General features: G+C 40.8%; 1 protein-coding gene across 1 annotated transcript in view; it reads right to left on the bottom strand.

Annotated features, from left to right (window-relative positions):
• The window catches only part of MSH2 (mutS homolog 2), a 44,307-nt gene extending 29,812 nt beyond the window's left edge, over positions 1–14,495 (bottom strand). The window contains exons 1-6 of the mRNA XM_056487877.1: positions 14,208–14,495; positions 12,062–12,216; positions 11,397–11,675; positions 10,970–11,116; positions 9,806–9,955; positions 7,501–7,634 (exon numbers count right to left, since the gene is read on the bottom strand). Of these exons, the coding sequence (XP_056343852.1) occupies positions 7,501–7,634; positions 9,806–9,955; positions 10,970–11,116; positions 11,397–11,675; positions 12,062–12,216; positions 14,208–14,427 (1,085 nt within the window). The 5' untranslated portion in view covers positions 14,428–14,495. The remainder of the gene's footprint in view (positions 1–7,500; positions 7,635–9,805; positions 9,956–10,969; positions 11,117–11,396; positions 11,676–12,061; positions 12,217–14,207) is intronic.
• Positions 14,496–16,730: the final 2,235 nt, after the last annotated feature.

The raw sequence follows: 16,730 nt of genomic DNA, 5'->3' as shown, positions 1-16,730 counted from the left end.
ATCTTCAGCAGAAAAATAAAATATTTGGTCTTAATTCTTGTCAGCAAAGTACCACTTGATGCAATTAAGACTTTGCTCCTGAAGCAGACTGCTGCAACAGCAATATTTTTACTCCCTGAGGGAAGGGAGTGCCTGGCATCATGCTGAAGAACATGCAAATAAAGCAGCACCACATCAGCAGAGCTGTGCTTGGCCTCCTCTAGCCAGAACCAAGTAAGAACAAAGTACTTTTCAATTATTACCAAGAACTGCCACTCAAACTACTTTTATGTAACAGCACCATGTAGATTTGATTCTCCTCTCCTCCTCTTTCACAGCTAAGGAATAACAAAATTATTACCCTTAATGAATTAAACAGCTCCACAGAAGAGAAAGTGGCATAAAAAGGGGAAATTCTCACCTTATAGTAACACTACTTCACAGAAGGACAAACAGTGTCCCCAACTTTTAAACATGCATGTTTATAGAAGAAAAAAACCAAAGTATCTACCACTAAGGTTGAATTTTGAATATTCAGCACAACAAATCCTTTCCCACCTCAAACCCCATCACAATCTTGCTGGACTAAAGTCTGTTACCCTCAAGGAACTGTACAGACAAAAGTGATATAAGGATAGCTCATAAAACAAGAAGTATCTCCCAAAATCTTTGTCAGAGACATATTTTTTGTCTTCCCAATGTTTATTTCCATGCATATAGTCTTTTTCATAAAATTTTCATCATCTGTTTTCTGTAGGAGCTAAAAATATTCAAATAGCATCTTCACAGCAAATTTGTCAGGAAACTACCAGGTTTATTGAGCAAAGGAAGTGCACATTTCCATTTCACAGATTCACTATTCCAATCCAAGGATAGGCAGATATCCATTCTATCCTCCTGTAGCAAGTCTGGCAATATAACTCACAACATAAATCAACTGGCATAATCTCTAAAACAGTCAAAGTACCAACAGAAAGCAAACTCAAGTCAGATAATTAAACCTGAACAAATCTTGGCTTCTGGTATTTGCTGACCTGCACTTAGGATGTTCATAATAACAGCTCATGGACCAGCTGCAGAGGAGCAAAATTATTAACTTTTGATGACAACTTTCCTTACTTTTTCATGAACTAGTGTTCATCACATGAACAAGCCAAATCAAACTGATCTCTGGCTTTAGGACACCACCCACCCCAAAAAAAAAAAAAAAAAAAAAAAAAAAGAAAGTAGGAGATATGGAGTGCCCCTTTTGGCAACTGCTGAGTTTTTCCAGATTATTTGCTATCCAACATGACACTCTTGATTGTTTAAGCATGATAAAAGCCCAATCAAAAATCAAAAGATGAATGAGTCAGCTACAGGAACACTAGTGCCAATTACAAGGGAACAGGTGGTAGTCCACTGTCAGGGAAGCATGAATGAACCTTTTGATTTAAAGTGGCTACAGACAGTGTGAGCCATCCATGAAACAGCTCAGGGACACAGGCTGTTGCATGGTGCACAAGAGTCAAAAACAAAGGAAAAATTTTCACACTAAATCCTGAAGACCAAAGAAAGCCTACATACAGAACAGATAGTGTGAGCAAGTGTCAAGGACACGAAGGCAAAATGATCCTAGTTTCAATAAAGACAAGAACAACACAGTATTTAAGACTTTGAGACAAAACCACTGCCCACCTTTTAAGAATTCCTAATAAACCTCCATTTCTTATATGGTAACAAAAAACAATGAAGTGGATGGATCAAGAATTCAGCAAATACTACTCAGTCATAGGCACCTTCATTAACCCCACACAGTGAAACTGCTCCACCCAAAACCTTCCAGAGAAACCCAAGATGGGAAGCAGCAGAGGCTGTTTCCCAACTTAATGCCTTAAACCATGGAGGTTTTCTGCCCCTCTTGCTTTTTAATTAAATATGGCATTTTGGGATCCAGTGACAAAACTATTACTGCATGGTCTTCAAAGACTAGAGTCAGCTAAGGAAAGGTATTTCCATTATTATTTTTTTGTGCTTTATTCCCTACAAGTTTCCATACATCATTAAAATTAAATTTACATTTATTACACTACTTCATCAACACTAATACCCTTTTAAAATTGCATTTCTTTAATCTTGTGCAAACTAAGAGCATACTGAACAAGTTCTATTTCTTAGGCATGGAAAACCAAATATTTCTTCATTTGCATGCATTCTGCATGGAAGAAACTCAAAACGGTTTGTCAACAAAACATTAAAGACTCCTACAATCCTCGTACATGGTAAATGAAATTAAATTACAAGTCAAGACAAAATTTTCTTGCCAAGAGCTTCCATTGCAGTGTCCTAACATGCCACCTTTCTAATGTTTTTGGACATAAATTAAACAAAGCAGAAACAATACTGTGGTGACTGTTCTTTCACAGACAATACACCATATTCCTGTATCCAGCATTCAAAACAGTGACTACCAAGGACACTGTTACAAACCTGAGAGCTTTGCACCTCTGCACAGTAAGTTTCCATACAGTCCTGAATACTCAAACATAGATTCTAAGCAAAATTTAACTATGGTAGTAAGTGGCATCCACCTCATTTTAGCAGGATGAGAGCCAAAGAACAGTATGGCAGCTACAGATCCACATTTCCCCTAAATAAATAGCAGCTTCATTGTGTCTTACAAGTCTGAAAACCAATCTGACATTTCAATCAAATCTTAGCTTAATTTTCATTTCTGTTGAGCCTCAAAATTCAGACACAAAAGAAATGACTGAAAGCTTAATCCTTCTATTTATTTTGCACCAAGTGAGGACTTGTCAGGAAGAAGTGGGTGAGCTGGAAGTATCAGCTAGGAGATACTATGACTACCTGCTCCAGTGCTGCACCACTCAATGCCACCTATAATTTAGAGATTTGCAACACTGGTTGCTGATCCCTGACCCAGAACACAAACAATCTGGATAACACACAGAATACAAACACCAACATTGTCTTTCCCACACCTGAAGATGTCATGAAAGGACAAGAAAACTTGTCCTCAGACAAGAAAACTAAAAATAAATCTCTTGCAACACAACAGTCTAAACCTTTGAATAGGCTTTGAGTGCCTGGGATTTTGATGGCAACTCCTTCCTAGAGAAGTGGCCTGTGTGACATGTGCTTGACTAGTAGAGCTCCTGTAAAACATCTCTAGACAGCACTCAATGTCAACCTCAGTTTTACAAGGTAATCCAAATGAAAATAGAGGTAAATTAGTAGTTTTGAAAGCAGCAAGCATAGTTAAAGTGATTTCAAGCTCCAAACATTTCTCTAGGGAACTTAGTGATGGTAACTTTTGGAATGACAAAGGTGATGTTTTTCTAACATTTCTAGAGGCTTACTGGAAGCCCATACCATTTTCATGTCACTGGAATGACAACTTCTTTCATGGGAAATATTTATTGCATCATTATCTCCATGACAATAAGAAATCACATTTCTGTCTTCAAATCTGTTCAGATTCAATCTGTATTTCAGAAGCTTCCCTAGAGGCATTAGGAGCACTCCCAGTGCCTAAAATGCGTTTTAAAGAGGTCACTTAGAAAAACTTCCCCTCCCTTAATGAGGGCACAGGCCACCACACACTCCTAATTCAGCTGCCTGGAATCAGTCTGTGGCTGTGTACTCAGAAATGCACAGAAGACCTGCAGAGCTGCTAACCAGAATGACAAAAGCAACAAAACCTATCTGCAATGCTTTGCAGGGACAGCTGCAGGTTAGAAAACAACACAAAAGTAGTGAAAACTCACTGCAGAACAATCCACAGTGGAACTGCAGGCCTCTGGTTACAGCCCTTGCTCAAAACTTCAGTCAAACACTGAGCAAGGACAGAGATCCCTCCACCTTTCCAAGCACACATTCCAGAGTTTGACCATCCTCATGCCTCACCCAAGGTGCCCCAGAGAGCCAGGGCCTTTGATTATGTTTCTTCTTCTTGCCTCAAGGCAAGAAGTTAGGGTTGGATTTTCTTTATTTTTTAAACAAACTGCTACTTTAATAATCATGATGCATGAAAATGTTCTACAAACTTGGACATTTTACCCTTCAAGTCATTTATTTACCTTGAGTTTCCCAAATCTATTACTTCCTGACTCTGCCAGACCCAGGATCTGTTTCTACAATGTGGTCTCCATGATATTTAGAAACACAGGAGGAAAGCCCAAAATAGGCTTGGATCAGAGCAAGTGATGTTTGAGTACAGCCTTTAACTCCTCTGAGACCCCTGCATCTCTTCCACCATGGGACACAGGCACATAAGAGGATCAACCACAGCATACATAAAGGACTAAAAAGGTGAGCTGAAATCTTTTATTTATGGTGTGTATAAATGTCAGATAAGAGTTTATTATTTAAATATATTCAGTATGAACTCTCTTCTCAGGACACAACAGAACAACCACTATTTTATACTGTGCCACATTTCTCAGACTTTCCAGCACCTGAAGAATAAACATGACACACTGAAGCTGCCTGCTGTATTGCAGTCAATTTGGTTATGCAATTAATATTTGTATTTGCACATGCTGGCAGCACTGTGACTACATTTTAATTTCAAATATGCTGACTATGAGACAAGGAGAAAGAACCTAACGTGCTTGCTTTCTGAACATTCCACACAGGAGAAACAGGGCTGTACTGTGTATACTTATGACTGATAATTACTTTTTTAATCAAGGAAAACCAGCCAGATACTGGCAGAACCCCAAGTCTTACAAGATAGGCAGCTATCAGGAGCCTCTGTTTTCTCATGAGGAGCTGCTCCTGTCAATAAACTTCATTTTATCTGAAGTATGTGCATCATGTACTTTAATTTGTGCTGTTACTGTATCAATAGTTAATATGGACTGCTGATGCAGCTCTGTATTCCATTTATCCATACTGGTTAACAACATGTGCAGATTACAAACTACTGAAGGAAGTGGATTCCTTTATCTCCAAAAGAGGACTTGCACCACCTGCAGGTCTTAGCAGAGGGTTACAATAGCCTAATGTGAAGAAAAAAAAAGTGTCAAACTTTCAGACACCTACTGGTACAACAGTTAAGTCAAATACCTCCTATATAAGCAGAACAAGAGGCTTCCTTCAAAACAGCCACTGAACATCAGTCCAGCTTGGGCAGTTCTGCTTGGGTTGAGGGGTTTTGCACTGATTAGTGTTAAATGTGGTCCTTCAGCATAGCACACTTGAAGCTCAGAAACAACAAGTAGCTCCCCTTGAAGACAAAGGAGACATAAAAGAACAGTCCAGGAATTTCCTTCTAAAATCACCTTATGTTCTGAACTGTGGTTTGCAAGCCTTAAAACAGCCACCATATACTGTAAAGTCTTCAGAAAACAACTGGCGACTGCACATCCTTCAAAAGATATTTGAATCTGTCAGCACATCTCACCAGCCCCACTAACAGTTTCTCTTATCATACTTGTTCCATGGGATTAAAAAAAGAACAGGCCTACACCCTTTGAAAAGCATGAAGTTTGAGAGGATGAAGCTTACAAGTAAATTACATTGCTTTTATCTCAGAGAATTGAATTAATCCAAGTAGTACTTGAAAGCGAGATGCATTCAGACAGAATGCAGCAGAATAAAGTGAAAAGGTCTCTATGGTACTTCAGTGCCCATTAGTAGAGGTTAAAGCAAAGCACTTCTAACAAATTGCAGCTCCAAAGACTCTGCAGCTGGGCAAGAAACAGGAAGTTATCAGTGGACTTCTTTCAAGTTGGTAACACTTGGATATACTGACCTTTTCAAGCTTCACTAAGAGCTTAACTCCATTTAATTACTCCCCTCCTCCTTTAAATATACCTTTTCCTACATACAGCCAACATTAGCCACACAGAATAGCAACACAAAACACAGAGGTGATAGTAACTCTACAAAACAGGTCAAGTTACATTTTCTGCCTACAACTCAACCCCAGTTTTGTAAAGAAAGCACTGTCTCTTCCAAACTTGGAAGATTTCTGTACAGTAATAAGCAAACGTGTCAACAAAAGTTAAGACTTTTTAATGTTTACTTTGACATAAAAGAATTACAAGATGGGAGCTCTAACTGTCAAGATGTTAAAATCATAAAATCAATCATAAAATTAAATATGGCTCAAATATTAGGATCCAAAACTGACAGATATAGACGATCTTGGGTACTCAGTCAAGAACTAACAATGAAAGCCTTTGTAACACATGCAAGAATAAGATACAGTGTTCAATAAACCTGGGAACAAACTTTTTCAGCATAACATTAACATTTCTAAGTGGGCTCTGATCAAGTTACTACACACTATTCTGCAAATGATTAGGAAAAGTGGAAAAATTTGTTGAAGATAAGCAGAATAATTCAGTCTCCAGAAATCTCAAGAGAAAACTACCATCCTGGTTTTGGCTGGGATAGAGTTTGTTTTTTCTCAGTAGCTAGTACAGTGCTGTGTTTTGGATTTTGTCTCTCCTCCCCATTCCACTAGGGAGGTGAGCAGGCAGCTTTGTGCTTAGCTGCCAGCTGGACTTAAACCACAACAACTACTCTTTACATAACTTATTTAAATATCAGCATGCCCAAGCCAAGACTTCTTTTTTTGGTAGGTAGTAGGGACCTGTGCCCAACAGCATATACAGACACACCTGCAATGTCTTACCTGAAATATGAGCCTCAGAGAACCTATCAAAGTTAAATTCCATTTTCCAGCCTTTTGCTTTTGTCAAGATACACTTTAATACACATTTTGTAATGCATTAACCTCCTAATTGCTACAGTTGCATGAAATTTTGTTTTAGATAAAAATACAGCTATATCTAGGAGTGGTTTAAAAAAATGTGTAACTTGTATTTGCATGATGAACATACTCAAGACAAACAAACACAGTAGGAACACAGCCTTTGCAGTTTTCCTTTCTGAAGGATTGGGAATTATCTGTACAGTCTCAGCACAGACTCACCAGCTTCTCTAAGGCTTCTTATCAACTGATACTGTTATCTACTGCAAGGGCAGCCACACAGTGACAGAGGGCAGGATCAAAGGGTAAGAAAGAAAAGCTCCCACAATATCTAGGCATGATTAGAATTACCTACTGCAGCCAAAAGTAGCTTTCTTCTGGGAACAGGAAGATGTCACAACCACTTGTTTGGGTGTTTTGTTGACTTTTTTTTTTTTTAAACCAGTAAACATCAAAATATTATTATACAGACTGAGAATTTGCATTTGAACAACAGTCAGTAAGTGGCTGTTGCACCACCTTAGCCTGTAGCACAGCATCATTCAGATCATCTAAATATACTGTACCTCCTCTTTAAAAAGTATAATTGTAAAAAGCATTTAATTTAACTGTAACCTGTCAATTTGCATCTCAAGGAAAAATATATTCTGCTGTAACTGCAGTGCACTACAGGGCAGCACACAAAAGACTCCAACCACACTATTTCTTGGTTGTAGCATTCTGTGCTTAAAAAGAAAGGGTCTTATATAAATTAGTTACTAACATGGTTAAGTCTATTAAACACATAATATAGTTACCTTTCCTCAATTCTGGACTTGTCCATAAGTGGTTGTTTGATCCACTGATTAACTAGTCTTTGTCCTTGAGGGGTTCTGCATTTATTCAGTAAACCAGCTAGAGACTGTGCAGTATTTGCATTTTCCACAGAACTCTGGAAAGAATGGGGAAAAAAATATATAAAGGGGAAAAAAAGAGAAAAAGAAATTAGTTAGAAACTTACACCCACTGAATGACACACAGCTATTTAAGAACAGAACATGGGGTTTTTTTGTATTAAACATGGCACCCACCAAAAATGGTAAATGAAACAGTGCAGCATTAAAACACACTCTGGTCCCTGGAACATGGCAAGCAAGGAATAGGTTTTGGAACCAATCCTGACTGAACAGCAAAGTTAAAAGTGTACTTAGTCATCAGTTTGCACTTTGAGTAGCAAAAGTGGAAATACATCCACATATTTGCTAGTTTGCTCTTCTTAAGGTCAAAAAATAGGGGTCCTGTCCCTCACAAAAAAAGCATGAAGAAACAGGACTTGAGTTCAAGTGGTTTAGTTTTGAGAACTTTGGGGCTCTCTGAGGAGGGAACAACACAACAGAATCAGGTAATGGAGAAGAACAGTTACTTGAATTCTCTCAAGTTTCCCCAGATCATCTCTGCAGTGGTATAAACACCTCTAAACTTAGCTCTGTTCAAATTATAGTTCATTACCTACAATTCAGCTTTAATATTAGCTGACTCCAGAGAGTCTTTTGGGCATTTTTATTGTGGTTTGGTTTGATTTTCACACAAACAGCTACGAAACAAAATTTTCGGTTAATATTGAACAAACAAGCTTGTTTCAACTCTCAACATTGAAATTAAAATCTCAACCCTCTCTACATAAGAAAAGTTACAATTAAAACAGCATGCAAGCATTCAACAAGCAGCAGGTCTGGATGCTCCTGTATGCAGAACTAGAATCACAACAATAGGAAAGTAAATTAATGTCATGAGAAGGAATACTGACACATTCAGCCTCTGGAGTATCCAATACCTAAACTGTAAGGACCTATTTTCAGTGTTCTGGACAGTATTACATACTAAAAACTTCTGAATGTAAGAAGCTGTCACAGAATACATACATGTATTATACACAAATTACCTACTTCAGCACATCCAATGTTTAAGGTACAGTCCATATAATCAACTGCATCTGCTGCACCATAAGAACGTTACCTACACACTTCACAGAGCAACTCAAATTACAAAACAGTTTGACTTTGCTTTACTGCTGTCCAAATACATCTACAAACACATCCTACCACGCAAGCAGCTTCCTGCTACATGGAAAATCCTTTGTTCCAAGGCTCACAACAGCCCCTGAAGACAGACACAGCAGTGTATTTCCTATCCCAAAACACATAATACCTGCAAGGACTTGTAAAGGAAGGTAGCTAAAACAGAACTTCCTACAACACCCTCCATAAAGCTTGAGAAGAAATGTAATTTTTGCTTCATTCCCTAGAGAGGCGCAAGCAGCAGGAAATAAAAAAAAAAATTTAAAAATTCAGAACATCTCTATCCAGGGCTAACGAGCTCAGATGCTGAATGCACACTCTGTTTTACTGCAGAAATTCCTCCAAAGTAAACAGGGCTATAATCTGTGATTTCTTCCTATAAACCTGAAATGCAAGCAGATTAGATCCTAGCAAAGATTATTAAGCAGGGCTTACTAATGTGAAAACAGAGGAGAAAAGCTGATATGACACACCACTTTGAGTCCACATCTTCCTCTAACTACAGAAATGAGCAAAGCAGAAAAACTGGCTTGGCAGGAGATATGAAGGGGTCTGCCAACCTGTCTAATTTGTAGAAAATGTGTGTAAAAAGGTAAAAACTGACATGAAAACATGACAGTTAGCATGACATGGCACATTCAGAATGTTCCCAATACTATCCTGTTCACTGCCAGCCCTCCCTTCCTGACACCAATGGAATTGCTCCTGCCATGTGTTACATGTTCCACTAACACCATCTAACTCAGGTTTGTATTCTTTTCCCAACATGGCACTACTGTGGTCACTTCCTACCTCCTTGATGGTCTTTACTGCCCTTCTACATTTAAAATATAACAACAAGAAACAAAAATTAAAAAGCTGGTAAGAGTATCTAAGTGTTTAAAACACACATTGCAGGGGAATAGCTGAGAACAAAGCTAAAATGTAGAAGTTGCCATTAATCAGGATCTGGGGAACTGCAATCAGGCAGTCAGGCTCATTGTCAAGCAGTTAAGTAATTAAATATATTGTAAACCAGTTACTAACTCAAGTGTGTATTTCTTACCTGAAAAAGGTTGAGAGCTTGAACAGCTGCATTGTCTAGAACCATATATTGACTAAGATCAAAAGTAGTCAGTTCAAATTGTCCAAAATTAGACTCATCTGACAGCAGCTCCAAAAACTTGATAACGGCTGACAAAGACGAAACAGCAACCTGAAGGATTTTTTTAAAACAACACATCACATTCTAGTTAGAAACATTCCTGAATCCAAGAGAGTTTGATAAATGCTCCTAGAACATTACACCTGGGGAAGACTTTGAGCCATGTCAATTCTGGCAGGGCTGTGAGAGATTCATCCTGTTTGACAAGACTACATTTTCACAGGGGTGTTCTACCACACTGCAGCGTCTTTCTAGGCAGGTGCAAGAACAACACACGAGCCATCTGCATAATCTGATAAACAAAATGTGAAGCTGCACACCTTGCCAGCTTTCCAAAGCTGTTATCAGGATGTTTCCAGCTCAAGAACACAAACAAGTTATACTGCAGATAAATGAGATATGCTGGATCATCTCAGGACATGGTTTCAGGGTTAGTTTTCAGCCAGAACAAGCATCTGATCTGACTCACTGCACGACATTGCTAGGTGCCAGCACAAAAGAGAGGCAGCAGCATGACTGACTTGTTCAGCTGCAACACACTTCAAACAACTCTCATCTGTTATGAAATGACACATTAAGGGAGGATAATTCTGAACCTTACACCTGCAGTGAGCATCAGCAGTGAAGGGCATTTTGAAACTTGTTTATCTCAACAAACTGCCTCTTGTTTGCAGCTAAGAACAAACATGCAGGGACTAAATCATACACTTAAGCCATAAGACAACACAAAAATATTATCATAAACATTACTCTGTTTTCAAATACCAATTTTCCTGTCATGCAAAATAACCAGGGTATTATATTTCAGTCCTTAGGCTAGACAGATTATGAACAGGAGGCATCTCTTCTGCAGACTACTTGCTTACCAGAGCTTCTGCTTCAAATAGATAAGTGAATGGATTTCTGATTTCTCCATTTCTCTCAGGACCCCTGGTATCCAGCTCTGACACAGACCAAGCTGAGCAGAGCTGCTGAACACTTCAGCAAGAATGTAGAGATCAGCTCACACCAGGTGCACACACCACTCCACTTTTTAGAAGGAGAGGCACACTGAACATTGCTCACCTGCTTTTCCATCTCTGGCAGTGCTGCACTATTCAGCTGCTCTTCTTTTTTTGATTTCAACAAGCGATTGAGATCCTGAACAATATCTTTTGTTGTGAAATCTGCCTTCTTCCTGTCTGTAATCAGGATTCCTCCTCTCTGAATGACCTGTTGTTTATAAACACACAGAGTTATCAATTAATTTCAATATTTAAGGGACAGATGTTGACCACACAGAAGCAAACACTGAAGGAATATTTATTTACTGCTAGGGTAAAGGGAGAGGAACGACAGACAAGATTTTAGAACTTTTGTTTGTATGCATAAATCAAAACTTCTTCAGATTAAAGTATTAGTCCTTGGTTTTTCCACAAATCAGAGCCTGACTGAAAAAACCAGAACTGAGATTTTTAGAGATTTAGTCTGTCAGCCACAGTGCTTCCCTTACTTGTCTCAGTTTTCCCATCTCTCCTGCAGTCTCTCCTCCTGGCAGCACACACTCCTTCGGGCCCAGTTGAACCAGTAGAGCTTCAAGATTTGAGAACTGATCATTATCTGGGAACTCACAAACACTCAATTTTCTCAGTGTAGTGTCGACATAGCCCACTCCTACTACTCTCTGTCCATCAGCAGCAGACAGCTTAACCCCCACAACCCCAATGGCTGTGGACATATCATTGTTGGCAAAGAGAACTTCCTCAAACTGGGCAAGATTTCCTGGAGAACCCTATTTAGAAAAAGAAAAATACTTTTTGAAAGGAGTGCACACACACGCTTTCTTTATTTCTTTCTAAAAAAGAACTGATAAAACTAAGTACTGAATAGTCCATTCATATAAAATACACCATTTGAATTTTACATATCACCTACACAGAGGAAAGCACGTCAGGTTTCCTTTATTTCCCAACCTTTGGCAAAGACACAGAGCAAGCTCTTTCAGCCTTAGAGCACTAGAAAATACAATGATATGTATAACAGCTATATAATCAACATGTAACAATCAGGTGTGATTTTTCATCATCACTCCCTTAAAATCTCAGAACTCCATGCACGAAAAAGCCATGGGGTTTTTTCTTTCATCTCACAACTATAAAGAAAGGTTGAAAATTGTACCTTGTAAGCCAAATACCAATCATTTTCTTTGACAGATTTGCTCCCTGCTTTGTTCTTGTAAACTTCAACTCTGTAATGACGAACCAGAAGCAGGTCCCTCACAAAAGATTCAAAGTTCATTTTGCTAAGCACGACACTCTCAAGCTTTGGAGTTCCTACCAAATAAAAAAAAAGAAAGAAAAAAAAAAAAAAGATTAGTAGATATCTGAATTTGTTCATAAAGCTTATTTTCTGTAATCAAAATCCCCAAGAACAGCCTTCAGAAGATACTGTCTTAATGTCAAAGAAGCAAACAGGTAGAATCCATGAAACAACACAAATCCACAATATTCAACTGGCTAATACTAATGAAGAAAGTATACTCCCTCTCCAAATAAAAGCAATGTAAAATTCCTAATTTCACTTAATCAGTAGGTTAATGTATACAAAGAGATATGCTCGTCTCACCCTGCCCCTCTCACAATATTCTTGACTTAGTTTACTAATTAATATTTCATGTATTTTGATCTAAAGAATAGAAGTCTGCTACAGGTTCTCCTTTCTTTTCTTTCCTGGATAAGCAGTTTCTGTTGACAGAAAAGACTGCCACCCTATTCACACTCACACAACACGTGTGCCAAGACATTTCCCTTTTACCATAATTTATCCAGTAAAAACAACATACCATAAAAAAAATAAGTTTACATCAAAAACCTAACTTGGAAAGCACTGAATTGACAGATTTCTTGCTTCTGCTCCTGTATGTGCAAGCAGATGATGCAGCTGAACAAATTTAATTCCAAGCAGCTGCCCAGAGGAGCAACACCACTTGTACCTCCCCATCTCCAGCAGCAGCCTACACACAGAACAAGGGGATTCCACTACTGAGCAAATTTCAGGGAAATACATTAAGCTTTCTGCCAGGTTGGGAAGTGGAACTAAGTCAGACTGGTGTTAGATGATACACCAAGTAAGCACAAGCTACAGGGAATATCATATCCCCCTTTTAGCAGCATGCCTTAATCACATTTGAGACTCTTCCTCCTTTTACATGAAAGATGTTAAACAGCAAACTTCTACTCCCATAGGAACTTCCAGGTTTATTTTAAATAGGATTCTTTCATTTTCTTTCCTCAAACACCTAGCAAGATTTTTTTTTAACAGGTAAAAAACCCTAATTCTACATAATTATATTCATTTTTCCAGTGCAGAACTGTCCCAACAAAACACAATTTTTCTTATTTTTTCAGTTGAGACAATACAATACACTAGGAGGGGTTGGGGAGCAGCTGAAGTTCATGTGTGCTTTGAAATCATCCAGAAAGCAACAAGTGCAGTTTCATGCTTTTAGTTGCATATGGTAGATAAGGTTTTAGAGGGTTTAAAATTGGAGCTGACAGTTATGTGATTACACTTGCAAAATTACTTCTAAATTGAATACAACAATAATACTGATGCATGTTTTCAGTCAGGAAGACACATCCAGCTTTAGGAGGAGCTGGGATGTTCAATGTTTTTCTTTACATATGAGCTCATTGCTCACAAGAGAAAGTGAAAAAAAGCATGTGAGAACGTCATGCTCTTTTTAATGCTATTGCTCACAGAAAAAAAAATTCATTAAAAGAGGTTTATCTTGCAAAATCTGAACCAATAACTCAACAACGCTGTGTTCCTCGAGATTAAGGCTAACACTAAGGTTTGTACCTTCCGACAAGATAATTTATCCCGATGCTCTTACACCCGACATCCGCAAGCTGCGCTGCCTTACACCAAGCGATAAACGAAAAGCAGCGTAAGAAAATCTTATGAAACACAAAGAAACACAAAGTTTTTAAAAAGAAAGTAAAGCAAAGAAAGCAAAGAACTTCATTCAGTGATTCCCAGGGCGGGCACAGGAACACGGACGGCTCTCAGCACCTCCCTTCCCGCCGCTGCCGGCGCTGATGGAGGCGGGAGGGGAGCAGCACCGCCCCGACCGGCCCCAGCCGAGCCCGGCCGCCCGCGAACCGCCCAGGGCCGGTCCTTGCGGCACCCGCCGGCCTCGGCAGCGGGCTACCAGGGCCTGCCGGGGGCGAACAGGCCTTCCAGGGACAGCTGCCACCGCCGCCACCTCCCTCCCCCGGCAGGCGCCGCCCGCCCGCCGCCGTCCCTCGGCTCCCGCACCCACCGGGCGCCCCCGCCAGCTGCCGGATGACGGCGCGGGTGCGGAAGAGCTCGCGGGCGGCCAGCCGCGCGTCCGCGCCGTGCGCCGTGTAGTAGTCGCCGCGCTCGAAGAAGCGCACGGTGGTGTCGGGCTTCTCGGGCAGCGAGAGCACGGCGCGCACGAAGCCCGCCTCGGCCCCCGCGCCCTCGGGCCACACGGCCTCCCGCGGCGGCTCCACCGCCATCTTGCGCCGCCGCTCCCGCTGCCGCCGCGGCCGCACGCCGAGCACGCCGCGCGCGCGCTGGCGCGCCAAGCAGCGGCGCCCAATCGCTGCGCGGTCCGCGCTTTACGTCACGCCCGCCGCGCCCCTGAGCCGCCCGGCTCGCGGGAGCGCGCAGGCGCGCCGCCGCCGCCACGGCAACGGCCTGTGCCGCGCGGGCCGCGCTCCGCGCTGCCTCCACGCTTCGGGTGGAAAACTCCGCTGAGATCATCCAGCCTGCGCCCGGAGCGCCGTGTCGGCCACACCGTGGCACTGAGTGCCACGTGGAGCCTTTCCTTAAACACCGCCAGGGACGGTGACTGCACCACCGCCTGGGCAGAGTTCCTCCGAACGCCCCAGCGGCCGCGCAGGGATCACCCAGCCCAGGGGTGGAAAGGCCAGGGACTGGCCTGTGGCACTCAGAGCTGTCCCCATTCCTGGCTGCAAGGTGGTTCTCATGTCCAGAATGCTTCAGGTTTTTGATTTTTCATGCTCTTTTCCTTGCACTCTCCAAATTGTGATAATTGATAAAAGATTCGTGTTAATTATAAAAGTATTGGGGTTTGTATAAACCAGAATACATAGGTCTGAAATGAAGCATGACACTAAAGAAAAGAAAATATATGATTAAATCATTTTGTTTTAAATCCTCCTGTTAGGAATATTATGTTTCTAAATAAATTGTATCTACTGGCAGCTTGCAAACAAGGCTTTCACACAGCCCAACAGATTCTGCAAAATCAGGTTTCCTGCCTTTGAGTAATCAATTGCAGCCTATCCCTAAGACCAGACTTCCTGACTTCTGCCACTTCCTTATCTACCAAGAGCAGATGGTTATCTGTGGGACTTGACAAATTTTCTAGAGACTCACGTCTTCCAGCGATCCCATGGACCACTGGCAGAATTATGAACACAAAAAAATAACAATTATTGATGACTACAAGGAAACCATGCTATAAAAGGGAGCTGCAAACCAAAGTTTGATGGAGCATGGAGTGGGCTGTGACCCCTCTGCCTCCCCAGCGCTGCTGGCTCTGGCTATATAAAATAAAGCAATCTAAATTTTGCTGAAAATCGAGACTTTTGTTTCTCATTTATAGCATAAGCATTTTTCTTTTTTGTTTTGTTTACCTGTTTTATCTTGCACTGTAAAGGCACGAAGGAATAGAAATAGTATAGGTGGCAATCTGTCTTTTGGTGATTATTATCTTAAGAATAATGAGAAATACCATGTTTCATCAGCTAAGTCAAATCTTGGAAACTTCTCTTACCTTGCACTGCTTTTCATCTTTCCAATTGGAAACCATTGTACCCCAATTCCCAAATTCTTGTATCCCAATCCAGCTGCCTGCACACTATCACCTACAGACAAAACACATCATCTGTTTTACATGCCTCAGTATTTCTTGCATCAATGTTATGTTCTGGTTTGTGTACCTTGTACAGAACATCCCCTTGTTTGCCCACCATTGCTTTCCCTCTCATTTTTTCCCTATATTTGTCAGCTTCTGGAAACTCATCATCCATCTTTCCTTCCTCCCTCCCACCTGTTTCCAGCTCAGGAATGCTTTTGGGACCTCTGTTCTTAGATTTTCTCACCTGACTTCTCTCTTCTTTTCAACTGGTAAATCAATGTGTTCATCTTTAATATTTCTTAGTGTCAAGGTGCTTTTCCAAAAGGCCTTCAGATGCCCACTTAAGAACTACTTCAGGTTTTCACACTGAACTAACTTTTTACTGGGCCACCCTGGTCTGAAGGTGTTGCCATGTGCTGCCTGTTTTCACCCCAGGGGAGGCTTTGGTGCCCCCACCTCTGCCCCATTCCTGCCTTTTGGCTTCCCATCCCACTTCAGCCTTCCCCTCCTAAACTCCAATGCTGTACCTCTGAGGGAGCACAGCTTTTCTAGCCAAGGCCTTCAAAGCTTTTCTGTAAATGTATTTGCTGAAGGATCACATGTGGTTCTTGTGGTGAAGATGTCCAGTCTGCCTTAAATTGACTTAAAAAGGAAGTAGGCAGGCAGGTCCCTAGAGCTTTGACAGTGTTGTAGTAGCCTAAAATCTTCCTCTTATCTCCATAACAGTTGTAAAAATGAGCTGCTCTGGCAAGCCAAATGTATTTATTTCAGCATGAATAAGTGTACTTTTCCTAACCTTCTTTTCAGAAGCAGCTAGACTATCTGGTCTGGTACTTCACCAAAAGTGTTTGCTTGCAGCAATACTCACCTAGTAAATTCAGCATGAACAGCTGTAATTTAGCAAGTAGATTACCTTGGGAATGCACTTGCCAA

This window comes from Oenanthe melanoleuca, chromosome 3, assembly GCF_029582105.1.
Source record: "Oenanthe melanoleuca isolate GR-GAL-2019-014 chromosome 3, OMel1.0, whole genome shotgun sequence".
In the NCBI taxonomy this organism is placed as follows: Eukaryota; Metazoa; Chordata; class Aves; order Passeriformes; family Muscicapidae; genus Oenanthe; species Oenanthe melanoleuca.
The sequence above is the reverse complement of the archived record's forward strand: the minus strand, read 5'-3'. Positions and strand labels throughout refer to the sequence as shown.